General features: G+C 41.9%; 1 protein-coding gene across 4 annotated transcripts; it reads right to left on the bottom strand.

Moving 5' to 3' along the window:
• Positions 1-1,739: 1,739 nt before the first annotated feature.
• NAGPA (N-acetylglucosamine-1-phosphodiester alpha-N-acetylglucosaminidase) lies at positions 1,740-8,712 on the bottom strand. 4 transcript variants are annotated; one of them, XM_051964165.1, is made up of 11 exons: positions 8,550-8,712; positions 7,831-8,304; positions 7,272-7,411; positions 7,035-7,143; positions 5,846-5,974; positions 5,280-5,488; positions 5,014-5,061; positions 4,608-4,736; positions 4,114-4,239; positions 3,952-4,010; positions 1,740-2,726 (listed from the first exon to the last, which is right to left on the bottom strand). In XM_051964165.1, the coding sequence occupies exons 1-11, from the start codon at positions 8,684-8,686 to the stop codon at positions 2,508-2,510; spliced, it is 1,779 nt and encodes a 592-aa protein (XP_051820125.1). In that variant the 5' UTR covers positions 8,687-8,712; the 3' UTR covers positions 1,740-2,507. The 4 variants fall into 4 exon arrangements, with proteins under 4 accessions (XP_051820125.1, XP_051820144.1, XP_051820135.1 ...); XM_051964184.1 differs by having other exon boundaries at positions 7,831-8,378; positions 8,550-8,648; XM_051964175.1 differs by lacking the exon at positions 3,952-4,010 and having other exon boundaries at positions 1,740-2,719.
• Between the last annotated feature and the right edge of the window lie 5,998 nt (positions 8,713-14,710).

Genomic DNA, 14,710 nt, shown 5'->3' with positions numbered 1-14,710 from the left:
TGCCTGTTATGAAGTTTATCTAAATTTCTCTGGATGAAGCTTTCAAATCTACACAATTACTTATGAATACTGCTGCAGAAGTGATAACATATGTCCATGTGCTGTCCATGGTACTCAGCAGGCAGAGCCATGTCTAGATTTTACATCAAGTTATGTTTAAAAACTAGATTCCAGAGCTTAACAGCTAAAAAGAGACTTTTGTTATCCTTTAGTTTTTTCTGACTCTTCATCACCCTGTTTGGGGTTTTCTTAGAAAAGATGGTTTCTCATTTCCTTTACAACTCATTTTACAGATGACGAAACTGATGCAAACATGGTTAAATGACTATTAGTAAATCACTAGCGTTACAGAATGAATTTGAACTCGTTTTTTCCTGACTCCTGGCCCAGTCCTTACTCCACTGTGTCACCTAGCTTCCCAGAAGACTTTTAAAGGTCAGTGAATACATCTCATTTTTTGGAGGAGATATTACATTTAAGTCATTTCAGATAGGTAAATTATTCTATTTTCATTATTTTTTTGAAGATTCCCAAACTCCTTCTTTCTGGATTCAAATTTATATCTATCTTGTCTTTATCCTTTTCCCTCTACTCCCCTTGCAAACATGTCACAAGATAAAAATGGGCAGCTAGTTACCTCTGAATGACAAAACAATTTGGAGCTGGGGAATAATGCTTAGATTCCAGTACCTGTGTAGCCTCAAAATAGCACTTACTTTCCTTATATCTCAGCTTGCTCCTCTGAAAAGTGGGGGAGGGGCTGGATTCAATAATCCTTTTTTCCAGCTCTAAATCTGAACTATAAAGATTTTGTAAATGTGGTCATTGTGAAGCCAGAGGAAACTTTCTTGGATCAGAGGGCTCAGTAATGCTTGAGCAACTGATTATAGCTACCTGATGGGGTTTTGAATTGTTTTTCATGTTTATTTTTTTCCATGAGGATATGTTGTCCCTGATCCTAGATAAATTCCTTATGTTTTCCATCAAAGAGAACAAAGTTTTGTTATGTCCTTTACAACTCTTAGGGGAAAATTTCTTATTATAGACCCTTCTTACTGTGGTTACAGTAAATACAAGCCTTTTGAAATTTCAGTTCATGAACATTAGTAGAAGTTGATTAGAGCTGTGTCTCTACTGCTACAGGAGTGGCTCTTAAAGGCTAATGTGAGAAAGGAGGTACATAGCCATACTCATCTGTAAAATGCTTACAAGCTAGACACTGGAAAGGCAAATAGAAAAAAAAATAAAGCAGTCCTTGCCCTCAGGACCTTATAGACCAATAAACAAAATACACAAAGTAATTTCAGTGGGATTCTGCCAGTTGAGAGGATCAGAGCAAGAGATCTGATTTGGATCTAGACCTAGGAAATCTATAAGGCAGAGGTGAAGGAGTACATTCTAAGCATGGCAGTAGCTGTTATAAAGAAAAGACCCTGGAGAGGTTCTATTTTATATCCCTAGAGCTTGGATACAATATAAATGCTTTATCATGAATAGCTGAATGTCAGCTATTACTATTGTGACATCAGAGATACATAACTGTGTAAGGATAATAAGAGGACCATATATAAAAGTTTGCAAGCATCAGGAAAATCTGTCAAAATGTTTTCCTCTTCATCCCATCACAAGCAGAACAGTGTCCACCAGTCTTTGCTTAAGATCTATATTGTCTGAAGCCATCAGAGTAAGGAGTAAAGATTTTGCAGTTGAGGACTAAAAAAAAAAACCACTATATTGACTCTTTTTGTTTCTTAATTTATTCAAGTAATAGAAATATTAATGAATGGAAAGACAAAATAGTTTGTCAAGTAAAAATACTAATGTCATTCTCCCCATTTCCTTTGTCTTCAAAAAAAACAACCTACCACAGGGATCAGAACTTTAAATTAGCATAAAAAAGTGGTCTATATAAAATTGACCTGTTATGCTTCAAATTTCCCACAGGAATGAATTATAGGAAGGCTGAAATTTTCAAGTTTTCCACTAGCCCTTAAAGGCCGGCTATCCTTTCTATCCATAGGAAGGGCTTTAGAAATGGATTCTATTTTATTTCACCATGATTCAAATCATGATGAGACTAGTTCTCGAACTACTCTTTCCCCCTGGTTAGCTGAAGTCCCTTTGGCACTGCTACATCCCCACAGAGGACATGGACATCTCACTGGACAAGCAGACACAGACAGGCAGCGGGGAAAGGTTAGAAGCCCTGCCCTGAGAGGCAGAGCTTTATCTGGGAGTGAACTATTGCTCTGGCTGAGGGCTGTGGTGCAGCATGGCACATGATGGGCTGGCAGGCAGGCTAAGAGACTGAGGCACAGACATCATTGCTCCTCTGACCAAGCAGAGGGGCTGAGGCTGGAGCTATAGGTGGGTTGTGAAGTTAAAACCTAGAATGTGATCCTTGGTTGGTTGTCATTTTCTGCCTAAGCAAGGTTTTCTTCACACACCTCTCCCTGGAAAAACCCACAAGCAGAACTGACTTTTCCAGGATAGATAATGGCCACCTCTCATTGTTCTGAGTTCTTAATGGAGAAGGTGGGATCTCCTTGTTGCTCCTTCTCTAAGGAATTCAGCTCCCCATTCATTTCCTGCAATGGATGGTAAGCATATTCTCCGTCCAAGCGCCTCCTGGATGCTCTAGAGCCAAGGATAAAAGTCACATTTGCAGCAGCACTTAGAAGCAGCAAGAGAGCCAGGGCCAACGTAAGAGACAGCCAGGCTGTTTTAAAGAAAAAAAGATAGATTAAGAGAATAATTACAGCTATGGTTACTTTGTTCATTTTATTTATTTTTCTTCTCCTGAGTGTGAAACATAAACAGAAGATGAGCTTTCCTTGTAGCCTTTCAGCTCAACTTTGCCTCCTGGGACCATAAATCAAAATAGGGCAGATATGGGATTACAAATTTCCCACTTCAAAATAGGGAATTTGCTTCTGAATTCTGCTATATTGCTACAGCAACCAGACAACACTCTTAACCCCAGCCCTTCCCCAAGCCATGCTTGTCAATTAGGTTCTGTGTTCCAGGGTATTTGGAAATTGTTGCCTGCCACTTTAAATAGTCAGTCCCTACTTAGTCTTTTCATTTTAGAGACCTGATTGGAAGTTTCCCATAATCTGTGATCTCAGGGCTCTGGCACAGACCACGTGGCATTGGTGGCAGGTCTGGGCCTCTTTCTAGTATCATATTTTCATGGGCTCTTGCCTGGATTCTGAAGAGAGACCTTGATGAAGCATCATTAACACCTTCACCTAGGTCTGTGGTATCCCACTGGAAAGTGACTGTTTCTGATCAGGAGTAGGGAAGAAACATACAACCTATGAAAACTCCTTTTTCCCTCCTTCCCATCCTCCTTGGAGATCCCAGTGGTGCAGTACTGCAACAACCCAGACTTAGGGATTGGCAGAGAAGGAGCTCCTTCTCTTACTGATTCTACAAAAGTAAACTCTTTTTTATCCAGACCTGTGATTTCATCTACATAGGCCCTCACAGTAAGAAAATGCCCTCCACCAATGTAGATCAGCACCTACTCTAAATACTACTTGCCTAGTGCACTAAGAGATTAAGTGTCCTGAACAGAGATACAGAGCCAATATACATCAGAGGCCAGACTTGAAACTAGTTTCTGCTGACAGGAAAGCTTAGCTTCCTGCACGATACACCTACTGCTTTTACTAGTGCAGACTTCTTTTTCCTAGCTACGAGGGAGGCTGAGGTGGATAAAGTTCTAGAACTTCAGAGCTTTAAGCCAATTGGGAGTCGACTCTTAAGTTTAGCATTACCATGTTGAGTCCCTGAGCTCAGGGGATCCTCACATTGTCTAAGGAGGAGTGAATGGAGCAAACCAAAGCTCTTCTGCTGATTGGAATGGACCCAGGTCTGTGAGTAGCCCCTATACTCCACAAGATATGGAGACCTAGCCTTAAAAAATAAATAAAAGTCAACCTACTTTGTGAAGTAGGGGTGTTCTTCATTCTTAGGTACCATGGAAGTTCCAAGACATTGGCCAACTGCAAAACATCCCCCATTCCCAAAGAGAACTTGAGAAGCAAGAAGAGAATGGCCTTCCCTCCCTATTACTTTCCCCGCTCCATTGTCTAAAGGAAGCTGTACCTTGGGAGAGGATGTCCTGCACAGTGGAGGTGAAGTTGCAGTTACCACTCTTGGGATCACAGAGACATGAGTTCTCACATGTGCAAGCATACTGGCAATTTGGGCCATACCGACCTAAGGGACATACTGAAGAGAGGGAGGAAGAGAATAAAGATCCCAGTACAGAGACCCACCTTTCTTGACATCAGTATCCCAAACTAGATCCTCTATCCTCCAAGTCAGTAAACAGGGCTAAAAGAAATATTCCAGAGTTCTATTACTGCCACCTAGAGATCAGGTGGAAGGTGAAGGCTAAGCAGAAATGAATGGAGCTAAGTGTCAGCACATTCCACCTTCATTTCTTCCATCAGTTTTGAACAGCCTCTCAGAAGGCTTAAGAAAGAGGCCACGGGGTACCATCACTACTGTATCCCTCGGGGTTTTCTTAGTCTCTTCTCTAGGTCTTAGGCAATTCCCCATGCCTCAAGAGGTTTGAGGCTGTGGTCCTTCCTTACCCTCAGCACAGTTATCTCCTTGGAATCCAGGAAGGCAGGTACAGGTCCCATTAACAGGGTCACAAGCAGCTCCATTCTGGCACTGGCACTTCTGTGCACAACTGACCCCAAAGCTGCCATTGGCACATGCTAGAGCAGAGAGTGAGGCAAAAAGCCCACTTACTGTAAGCCCAAACTGTCAATGCCCAGACTTGCTTACTGCAGGATGCTCAAGGACAGGCTAGTTTTAGCCTAAAGCAATCCATTATAGGGTGAGGAATAGTGGCAAACACTCTTCCTCTGAAACTCCTCCAAAGATTAGGTTTATGTTTGACATGGGCAGCATTTTCCCTGAAATCCATCTGAGGATCACCACTTCAGCTATCAGGGATAAAGGGATGGGTTGAGTTGGTAGAGTTGCTGTTACCTTGACTGCAGTTACTGCCTATCCATCCAGCATGGCATTGGCATCCATCTAGAGAAACAAGACAAACTTGTCAGTCATGGGAGCTGACAGGCTCTGACAGAGAAGACCAGGTCTAGAGCCTCACAATTCCAGGAACAGCAGGTCAGTGAGAACCAGTGGGCAGAGGGATGAGAATGGGTAGGCATAGATTTGACTGCCTCTCCCTTCTAGTCTGGCTTTCTGAAGGTGCCTTCCAGACAACTGCATTCCCTACCCATGCAACTTACTCTCAGTGCAGAGCCCATGGAGGCTACAGTTGGAGGGGCCACAGTCCAGTATGCTGCAGTCATCTCCCCCCCAGAAGTGCCCATTACAGTGGCAGGTTCCCTGCACACAGGTCCCATGACCATTGCAGTCCGGTGGATTGCAGCGTGGCTCATGCACACACACGACTGTAGAGATACGGCGGGGACAGCGCCACATGCTATTATCCTTGCTGGAGAGAAGAGGAATCCCATGAAATAGGGCCACAGGAATCAGAGGAGTTTCCCCTTCATTTAGGACATGTCTCCTCACCATATCAATTTTTGACAGCAGGGAGAAAAGCAAGTCTCATCAAATCACCATAGCCCAAACCCCTGTAATAATGCTACTCTTAAGTTGACTGTCCAGGCTCAGCTCAAACAAACAAACAAACAAACCAAAAAAGCATCCCAATTCCAAAACACAGACTTAAAGCAGGGGACCCTTATTTAAAAACTATTACTTGGTGGAGCCTAGATGGCATGAACTGATATATTCTGGAGATATATTCTGGAGATTCAAAGTGAATCTAAGATCTCTTCTTGCTCACCAATGGTCTGATGGGTAATTAGAGATGGTTCCATTGACAACAAATGTGGCTGAACCTCCACCATCCAGGTTAATTGCATTCACCACTCCCTGCTTCTTTAGGAAGTCGGCCATGTCCCATAGGTTAATGCTATAAGAATGAGACCCAGAGAAGGAAAGAATGAGGAGATGAAAGAATCATTCTTTGGAAATGGGGGAGATAGAGTGGAGACAGACAAGGGTTTGGGGATCCTGTTCCCTGGGGAAAGACTGACTCTTTGTAAGAGAATTAGATATTTTAGAATGATTTTTTGGCAACCTCAAGGTCAAGAATATAGTTAAACCTGGAAAATCAAAGGATGCCCATCAATTGGAGAATGGCTGGGTAAATTGTGGTATATGAACCTTATGGAATATTATTGTTCTGTAAGGAATGACCAGCGGGATGAATACAGAGAGGGCTGGCGAGACTTACATGAACTGATGCTAAGTGAAACGAGCAGAACCAGGAGATCGTTATAGACCTCAACAATTGTACTGTTTGAGGATGTATTCTGATGGAAGTGGATCTCCTCGATAAAGAGAGCTTTAATTGATCAAAGATGGACAGAAGCAGCTACACCCAAAGAAAGAACACTGGGAAATGAATATAACCTGCTTGCATTTTTGTTTTTCTTCCTGGGTTATTTATATCTTCTGAATTCAATTCTCCCTGTGCAACAAGAGAACTGTTCGGTTCTGCACACATATATTGTATCTAGGATATACTGCAACCTATTCAACATGTAAAGGATTGCTTGCCATCTGGGGGAGGGGGTGGAGGGAAGGAGGGGAAAAATCGGAACAGAAGTGAATGCAAGGGGTAATGCTGTAAAAAATTACCCTGGCATGCGTTCTATCAATAAAAAGTTATTAAAAAAAAAAAGAATATAGTTAAACCCTATATTGGATTATTTGCTGTCTAGGAGGATGGAGATGGGGAGAGAAGGAGAAAAATATGGATGAGAAAGTTTTGCGAGAGTGACTACTGAAAACTATCTTTGCATGTATTTTGAAAAATAAAAAGCTATTATTTTTAAAAAAAGGAATATAGTTAAACAAAGGAACTATGTTTTGGGCTGTCAGTGAGGTTAAGGAAGGGCAAACCCTCCAACCACTAAAATGGGGGGCAAGCAAAACTCCTATAATACCAGTCCCAGGATCCTGCTTACCCCCGCTGCTCTGTCTGTCCATCTGCATGGAACAGCACCAGTCGGCCCTCTCTGTCATGTCCCACAGCTGTTCGAGCTGATATCACATTCACAAACTTGCTAAATGAGCCTGCAGAGGAAGGCATCCAATATTTGAACAAATTTTTTCTCCAGAAAAAAGGCAAACATATGCATATCCCCCTTTGCTAAGCCCACAATTGTACATTATTAAAGGTACTTTCCCCTCTAAAACCCCACCTGTTTCCTGTGTTTTGTCACATTCAGTTTCTTCACTTTCTTTAATGTAGACTTCTCCATTTCTCAGCAGCCACACCACCCCACTCACCAGCTGTACAAACGGATTCTTTGTGTCCAGTACTTCCTCCTCAGACAGATACCTGGAACAATCCCCCACCACACAGTGGGAAAGTAAAGGCTCTCACCACTGACCAAAGCAACTAGTCCTCAAGAGGAACAAATTTTGGATGGAATTAACCTCAGTATGGGCTCCGGTGTTTCCCTGCTTTAAGAAAGTAGGCTGGTCTTGTCAGAGAGGATATAAAGGGATTGATAAATGGGTTGAACACAGCAGCCATAGCTTGAAGCTGTCTGGAGCCCATAGCTTCCCCATGGGGTGAGGACAAAGATGCTTTGGGGGTAGGAGGCAGGCAGAGAGTGATCGCAGGGATGCCATCATCTCTGTTCTCCTTTTCAGGAGGGATTTATCTGACCCAGGTTATTTTTCTCCCCAAAGTGAAGCCCCTCTACCTCCAAGTGGAGCCTGCCACCCCGTAGGCCCGGTTCCCTGTGCCCTCACCCTGTGACCAGGGTCCCATCCTGGCGGATCCCGAACTGGGCATTCTGCAGTCCCCCAGAACTGCCCACTCGATACCCGTTGCTCACTATATTCCCTAGGCATTCTCCTGTGTCCATGCGGAAAAAGCCACCATTCTGAGCCACTATGCAGCCAGCCGCCCTGGCGGTCTCCTCTACTGTCACCAGTCTCTTGGCAGCGCAGCCCCCGGGGCCCCCCGGCTCCAGTACGGAGAAGCTATGGAGGGGAGATACAGCGACAGTCAGGTGGCCGGACACTGCCCGACTCGAACTGTTTCCAGAATCTGGAAAGTAGGAAACAAAGCGATGGACGACGGGACCTCGCTTGGGGCGAAGCCTCCCAGGCGGCGGCCAGCTCTCATGGGGACGGGTCCCGTTTCGGACTGGCCGGCAGTCCCGAGGTAGGCGCGTCCGAGTTCCGGGGTAGGGAAGCAGTAGGTCATCATTCAAGGAATCCCTGTAGGGACAGGAAAGGGTCACACGAAGCGCCTGGGACATCCGGGAAATGGACAGAAAGCCTTCGGGTCAAGTCTATTTCAAAAGAGAAGAGACACTGCGTGAGGGACAGGGATGGGAGGAGACTGAGTACAAGAGAAGCCGGCAGACTCGGAAGCCGGGCTGAGGCCCACGGGCTCATTTGTCCCTAACGGGTAAATTTCAGACCTTTCTCCTGCCCTTCCCCCCTAGGGCAACGACACTCACCCGGTACTCAGACCAAGACTCAAGGAGGCCAGCAGGAGCCAGCCCAGCAGCACCGGGAAAGTGTGGAGAGAAGAACCCATGGGGGCCGCCATGCTGGACTCTGACCATCGGTCACATGAGGAGCGTCCATGTGACATCACTTCTCTCCAGGCGTCTCATAGTCTACTCAGGTGGGGAAGGGCAGGGCTACGGGCGCTGCCCGCCTTCTGCTCTCAGATCTCGCGAGGCTTCGAGTATTTAGATGGGATTTGGCCAACGTGAGTGGGAGACACACGCGTGTAAGAAAAATGCCGAGGAGATGAAAGCTCATAACCTAATGGGGAAAATACCCTATCGGTGTCCGCATCGTGCAAAAGAAGTACGTTATAAGAAAGTCATCTCCGCGGAAAGCACGGCAGCCCCCCAGAAATACAGATAGCCCTCCGTCCCTTCCCCGCCCTCCCCTCTCACCCCCGGCCGCACCTGTCTTTTCAGCCACATCACATCCCACCTCCTATATCCCGGGCAAACTAGCCCTTCCCAAAGCAGCCAAGAGCCCAAGCTGAAGCCTTTATTTCTTCTCCCCTCGTCCCCTCTGCCTTAGCCGCCTTCCTTCTGTTACTCAGTCTTTCACATTACTTTTTTTTTCTTCTCTAGGCTCAGCTCAGGGGTCATTTTCTCTGTTAAGTTTTCCTGACGCGCTCCCTACAATCGTTGGTGAACGCAATTTTATTCCCTCTATCCCCAAGTTGAAGTGTTAAGTCTCTTTTCAAATTATCTCCCGGACACGTTGTTGGATAACGATTACCCCATGCTCCAAAGGTGAATACGTGCATCTTCCATATTTTTCTATTCTGTTAAATACTAGAATAGGTGTTATAATTGTTCCAAAATACTGTCAATTTAGGATAATAATTTTGGAAAATGGAATGTAGAAAAGTTGTCATTGCTCCATTGAAGAAGGATCTTGCAGCTCATATTTTTTTTTCTAGATACATATTGATTTGATCAGTGGAAACTGATCTACCAATGTAATTAGAAGCTAAAACCTCTCGTTGCTCACTTTTTATTAGCTCATTGGTTTTGTAATAATTTTTTGTTTTTTCAATGGTTTGGGTTAGTCATGGGTTCTGGGACTTTTTAAATCTTTTTACAAAGATTGAAACAATTTTAACTTTTTACAAAGGTTGGAACAATCGACCTATTTGGAGAAAGAAGACTTACTTTAATGTCAGAATTAAAGATATCTTGGGGCTTACTGGATAGATTATTTTCTTAAATTCCCCGCCTTAAACTCAAGCCACTCTCTTATTGATTGATCAACAATAGTTCCATATCAAGACTCAGAGGTCATTGTTTAGGTCCTGATTGACTCTGAGTAAATGTAATAAGCAGTCATTTCAATTTTGATCAGAAATCCTGAGTGTCTTCTCCTCCCAGGTTTACTAATTATTTAAGTTTTGTTTGTTTTACTAGGTGAAAGAAGCTATTCTTTGCCTCAATTGCTTTGTAACCTTAATCACTGATTAGCTTTTGCCTCAGTCAAACTGGGATCTAGGAAAAGCCTTAGCTTAAAAAAGCCAAAATCTCCCACTACATCCAAGGACATCTCCAGTTGTCCTCATCTATGTCTGGCCACTAGATCCAGATGGCTCTAGAGGAGAAAGCTGGTTACTTTGCATTGCCCTCTCTCACTTAAATCCAACTCACTTGCTTACATCACTTTCCTGATGTCATGGTCCTCTTTGAAAATGGACAAACAACTGTCCATTTTGTTTGTCACCAAATGACAGAAGGCCCCCAAAATTGGGGTTCAGTCATATGAAGAATTCACAATAGCCCTTTTCTTTGGCAAAAGGTAGATTTATTTAGAAGAATAGGTTACAGACATAATGAAGGGATTCAGTAGACATCGAGAATGGTAAACATGAAATAGAGTGGGAGAACACATGAAAGAGAGATTCCTCAGTGGAACTCTATTACCCAGTAAAAAGGGAATACCCCATGAGGTTGGGGCATGCCCTTAGCTGGCAGGCTAAATCCTGAAAGGGATCCTAAAAGAGTTAGCTATAAGGAGCATAGGGAAACATAGTGGAGTTAAGAGAGAAAACCACATGGCCTGGGGGAAAAGGAAGAGAAAGATACTTCCAGGCCGAGTGCCATGGCAGACTAACCCAAAGGAGGGCAGCAAGCATGGCATGGACCTTAACTAGGTTATATAAGGAAAATTTAACCTTAGGGACCCTGACAGGGTATGGCAAGATGAGACTGCTGGAGACCTCTACAGAAGGTGGGTCTCAGTGGTTTGACATAGCTTGGATTTCAAAGTGGACAACCTCCTCAGAGAGTGGGACCATGGAATTAAACTGATCTCTGTCAGTGCCTTCTGCCTGCTTGCCTCAGAGATCAATTCCTCTACATACTTAACATTGAAGACCTCATCATTAGGATCATAGATCTTGAGTTAGAAGGGACATTGGAAATCATTTAGTCCAATGCCTTCATTTTTAAGATGAAGACACTTCATGGTAAATAAGCATTAGAGTTGAGAGTTGAATCAAGAATTTCTAACTCCAGAGCCAGTTTCCTTTCCACTAAAGACAGCTTCCTATCTTGCCTGCTACTTTTGTTACTGAATGAAGTTTAATAACATAAAGATGGTAAGTGCATGTTAAATCACCATATTTATATATTTCAAAGGTGAGAAACTAACTCTCACCTTGATATCTTATTGCAGGACAGTGAAGAGAAAATAAAATGTTAGATTATTTTTTATGCTAAGACATTATAAATCAAACACTGGTATTAGAAACAATATTCTGAACCCCCAAAAGGGTGTAGTGAATGAACAGACTTAGGATTAGTGAAGCAGTTTAATGTAAAGGGCAGAATTTTGGAGAAGTATAATTGAAACAAGGTGCTAATTCAATGGAATTGATATGACAATAGTTATCTAGTTTAGCATGTGAATTATCTAGTTCATTATGATTGATTTAATCTTACAACAAGGTGTTAATTCAGTGGAATTAAGATAATGATTCTCTAGTTTACATGTACTTAGTATAGTTCTACAAATTGACACCTATTCTACAAGATTGACTCCTACCTTGATGTACTTATAATAGAGTATGTAAGAGCTAAGAGATCTGGGAGGGGAGACAGACTTCAAGATAGAGACCCTAGTGGTGGCTCTCCAGGTGAAAGCCTCAGGTGAAGGAGACAGATTGTAAAGGAGATAATAAAGACTTTGGATTTTATCCCTGACTATTCTCATGGTGATTATTCTGCTGAAACCAAGGCTGATCCTGAGATCTCCAGAGAGCTAACCAGAACATAACAGTTTAAACTTTCTTTCTTCCTTTTTCTTTCTTTTCTTTTCTTCTTTTTTTTTTGCTGAGGCAATTGAGGTTAAGTGACTTGTCCAGAGTCACACGGCTAAGCAGTGTTAAGTATTTGAGACCATATTTGAACTCAGGTCCCCCTGACTTCAGGGCTGATGCTCTATCCACTTCATTACCTAGGTGCCCCACTCACTTTAAACTTTTAATAGGTTCCTGCAGAAAGTGAGTGTGAAAATTCCAGTGAATTCACATATAATTCACAGAAACCAGAGCCAGCAGTTATCCTCTATAATCCTGCTCTAAGTCCTTCTCCTCCTCAGAGTTTCAATTGGTGGAAACCCTTTAAGTGTCTTAACATTTTTATACCCACTACATGCATTACTTAATATTTTCCTTTCTCCCTGATCATGCCTGCATGTTATGTTAATAAAGCCTAAGTTCCTCCTGGGGAGAAGCTAATAAGGCTAATTAAGCATGGACAGGAGCGCTATGACCAAAGTTTGAAGGGAGTGTGTGTGTGTGTGTGTGTGTGTGTGTGTGTGTGTGTGTGTGTGTAAGTGTCTTATGTCTTTTGGATTTTGAATTACTGCTTGCTAAGGCAAGGGTCCTCAAATTACGGCCCGCGGGCCAGATGCAGCAGCTGAGGACGTTTATCCCCCTCACCCAGGGCTATGAAGTTTCTTTATTTAAAGGCCCACAAAACAAAGTCTATATGCTCAAAAAAAACTACTATAGTCCATCCTCCAACAGTCTGAGGGACAGTGAACTGGCCCCCTATTTAAAAAGTTTGAGGATCCCTGGATAAACCATTGTTTTGACTCCACCAACTTGTAGCCAAGTTGCAACATCTGTGGGAACAGAACCTTGTTCTCAAAAGCCCACCATTTCTCAAAAGGATTCCTTTTGACTTGAGACATTCTTTTCTTACCACGGCATCTAATTAAATTTGGCTTAATATTATTAATTGGTCAAGATTTACTTGGAGTTTTTCAACTGTGAAAACAAAACTTTACATATATACTATACTTTTCACAGTTATGACAGTACATATTTATCATATTAAATTTTCTTTTAATTTTCTTTCAGATTAAGATTAAGTTTTTCTGATAAATTTACAGTTTCCAAACCACAGGTTTTCTTTTTCTTTTTTTTTTTTTTCCCAGAATGGTAAATTGGCCACAGCTCCAAATTTTACACATGGCTCCATCTTAAAGATAACCCCTCTATTACATAATTGGCCATGAATTTTTTTTTTTTTTTTCATGTTAAATATGTCACAGTATATCCTAGATACAAAATATGCATGCAGAACTGAACAGTTCTCTTGTTGCACAGGAAGAATTGGATTCAGAAGGTAAAACAAAAATGGGGACAAAAAACAAAATTGCAAACAGTTTATATTCATTTCCCAGTGTTCTTTTTTTGGCTGTATCATTTTTAGATGATCATTGATCAATTGAAACTGAGTTAGATTTTCCCTTTGTCGAAGAAATCCACTTCCATCAGAATATATCCTCATACAGTATCGTTGTTGAAGTATATAATGATCTCCTGGTTCTGCTCATTTCACTTAGCATCAGTTCATGTAAGTCTCTCCAAACCTCTCTGTATTCATCCTGCTGCAAACCACAGGTTTTCACAGGCTGGATTATAATCCAACTTTGTTAGAGCAATTTGTGAGTTCAATTTTCTTCTGTTAGAAGTCTTCCTTTGGAGAGCAGTTTGGAATATGTTCAAAAAGTTATCAAACTGTGCATACCCTTTGATCCAGTAGTGTTATTACTGAGCTTATATCCCAAAGAGATCTTAAAGGAGGGAAAGGGACCCACATGTGCAAAAATATTTGTGGCAGCTCTTTTTGTAGTGTCAAGAAACTGGAAACTGAGTGGATGCCCATCAATTAGAGAATGGCTTAATAAGATATGATATTAGAGAATGGCTTAATAAGATATGGTATATAAAAGCTATGGAATACTATAGTTTTGTAAGAAACAACCAGCAGGAAGATTTCAGAGAGGCTTGGAGAGGCTTACATGAACTGATATTAAGTGAAATGAGCAGAACTAGGAGGTGATTATACATGACAACAAGAAGACTACATGAGGATCAATTCTGATGTACATGGCTTTCCTCAACACTGAGATGATTCAAACCAGTTCCCCTTGTTCAGTGATGAAGAGAGCCATATATACCCAGAGAGAAAACCATGGGAACAGTGTGGAACACAACATAGCATTCTCACTCTCTCTTGTTGTTATTTGCTTGCATTTTATTTTCTTTCTCAGTTTTTCTTCTCCTTTCTTCTTGATCTGATTTTTTCTTGTGCAGCAAGATAACTGGATAAATATGTAAACATATATTAACATGTATTTCAACATATGTAATATGTATTGGACTATCTGCTAGCAAGGGGAGGGGATGGGGTTGGAAGGTGGGGAAAATTTGGAACAAGAGGTTTTGTAAGGTCAATGTTGGAAAAATTACCCATGCATATTCTTTGTAAATAAATAAATAAATAATTTTAAAAAGAAGTCTTCCCCTCTACCCCTACCCCTGCTGAAATAACTTAAGATTCTATCATTCCTTCATTACTTTTAGCCTGTGGAGAAAACATGATGTATTTCTGGTTTGACGGTAGTATCAAAATTCTACATTAGTTGGGGGTGAGAGTATTCAGCCCAATTTTATCCAAAGTTAAATGCTGTCTAGTCAAATTTAATTTTTAGTTTAAATGTGAAAAAAATCCTTGGATTAAATGCAAATATTATGTGTATATTAAATTCTGATCCACTGATTTCCCAAAAGTCAGTGAGATCAAGAATCAATAAAATCAACCTGATA

Source organism: Antechinus flavipes, chromosome 1 (genome assembly GCF_016432865.1).
Source record: "Antechinus flavipes isolate AdamAnt ecotype Samford, QLD, Australia chromosome 1, AdamAnt_v2, whole genome shotgun sequence".
In the NCBI taxonomy this organism is placed as follows: Eukaryota; Metazoa; Chordata; class Mammalia; order Dasyuromorphia; family Dasyuridae; genus Antechinus; species Antechinus flavipes.
Note: the sequence above shows the minus strand (reverse complement) of the source record. Positions and strands in the feature narration are given on the sequence as shown.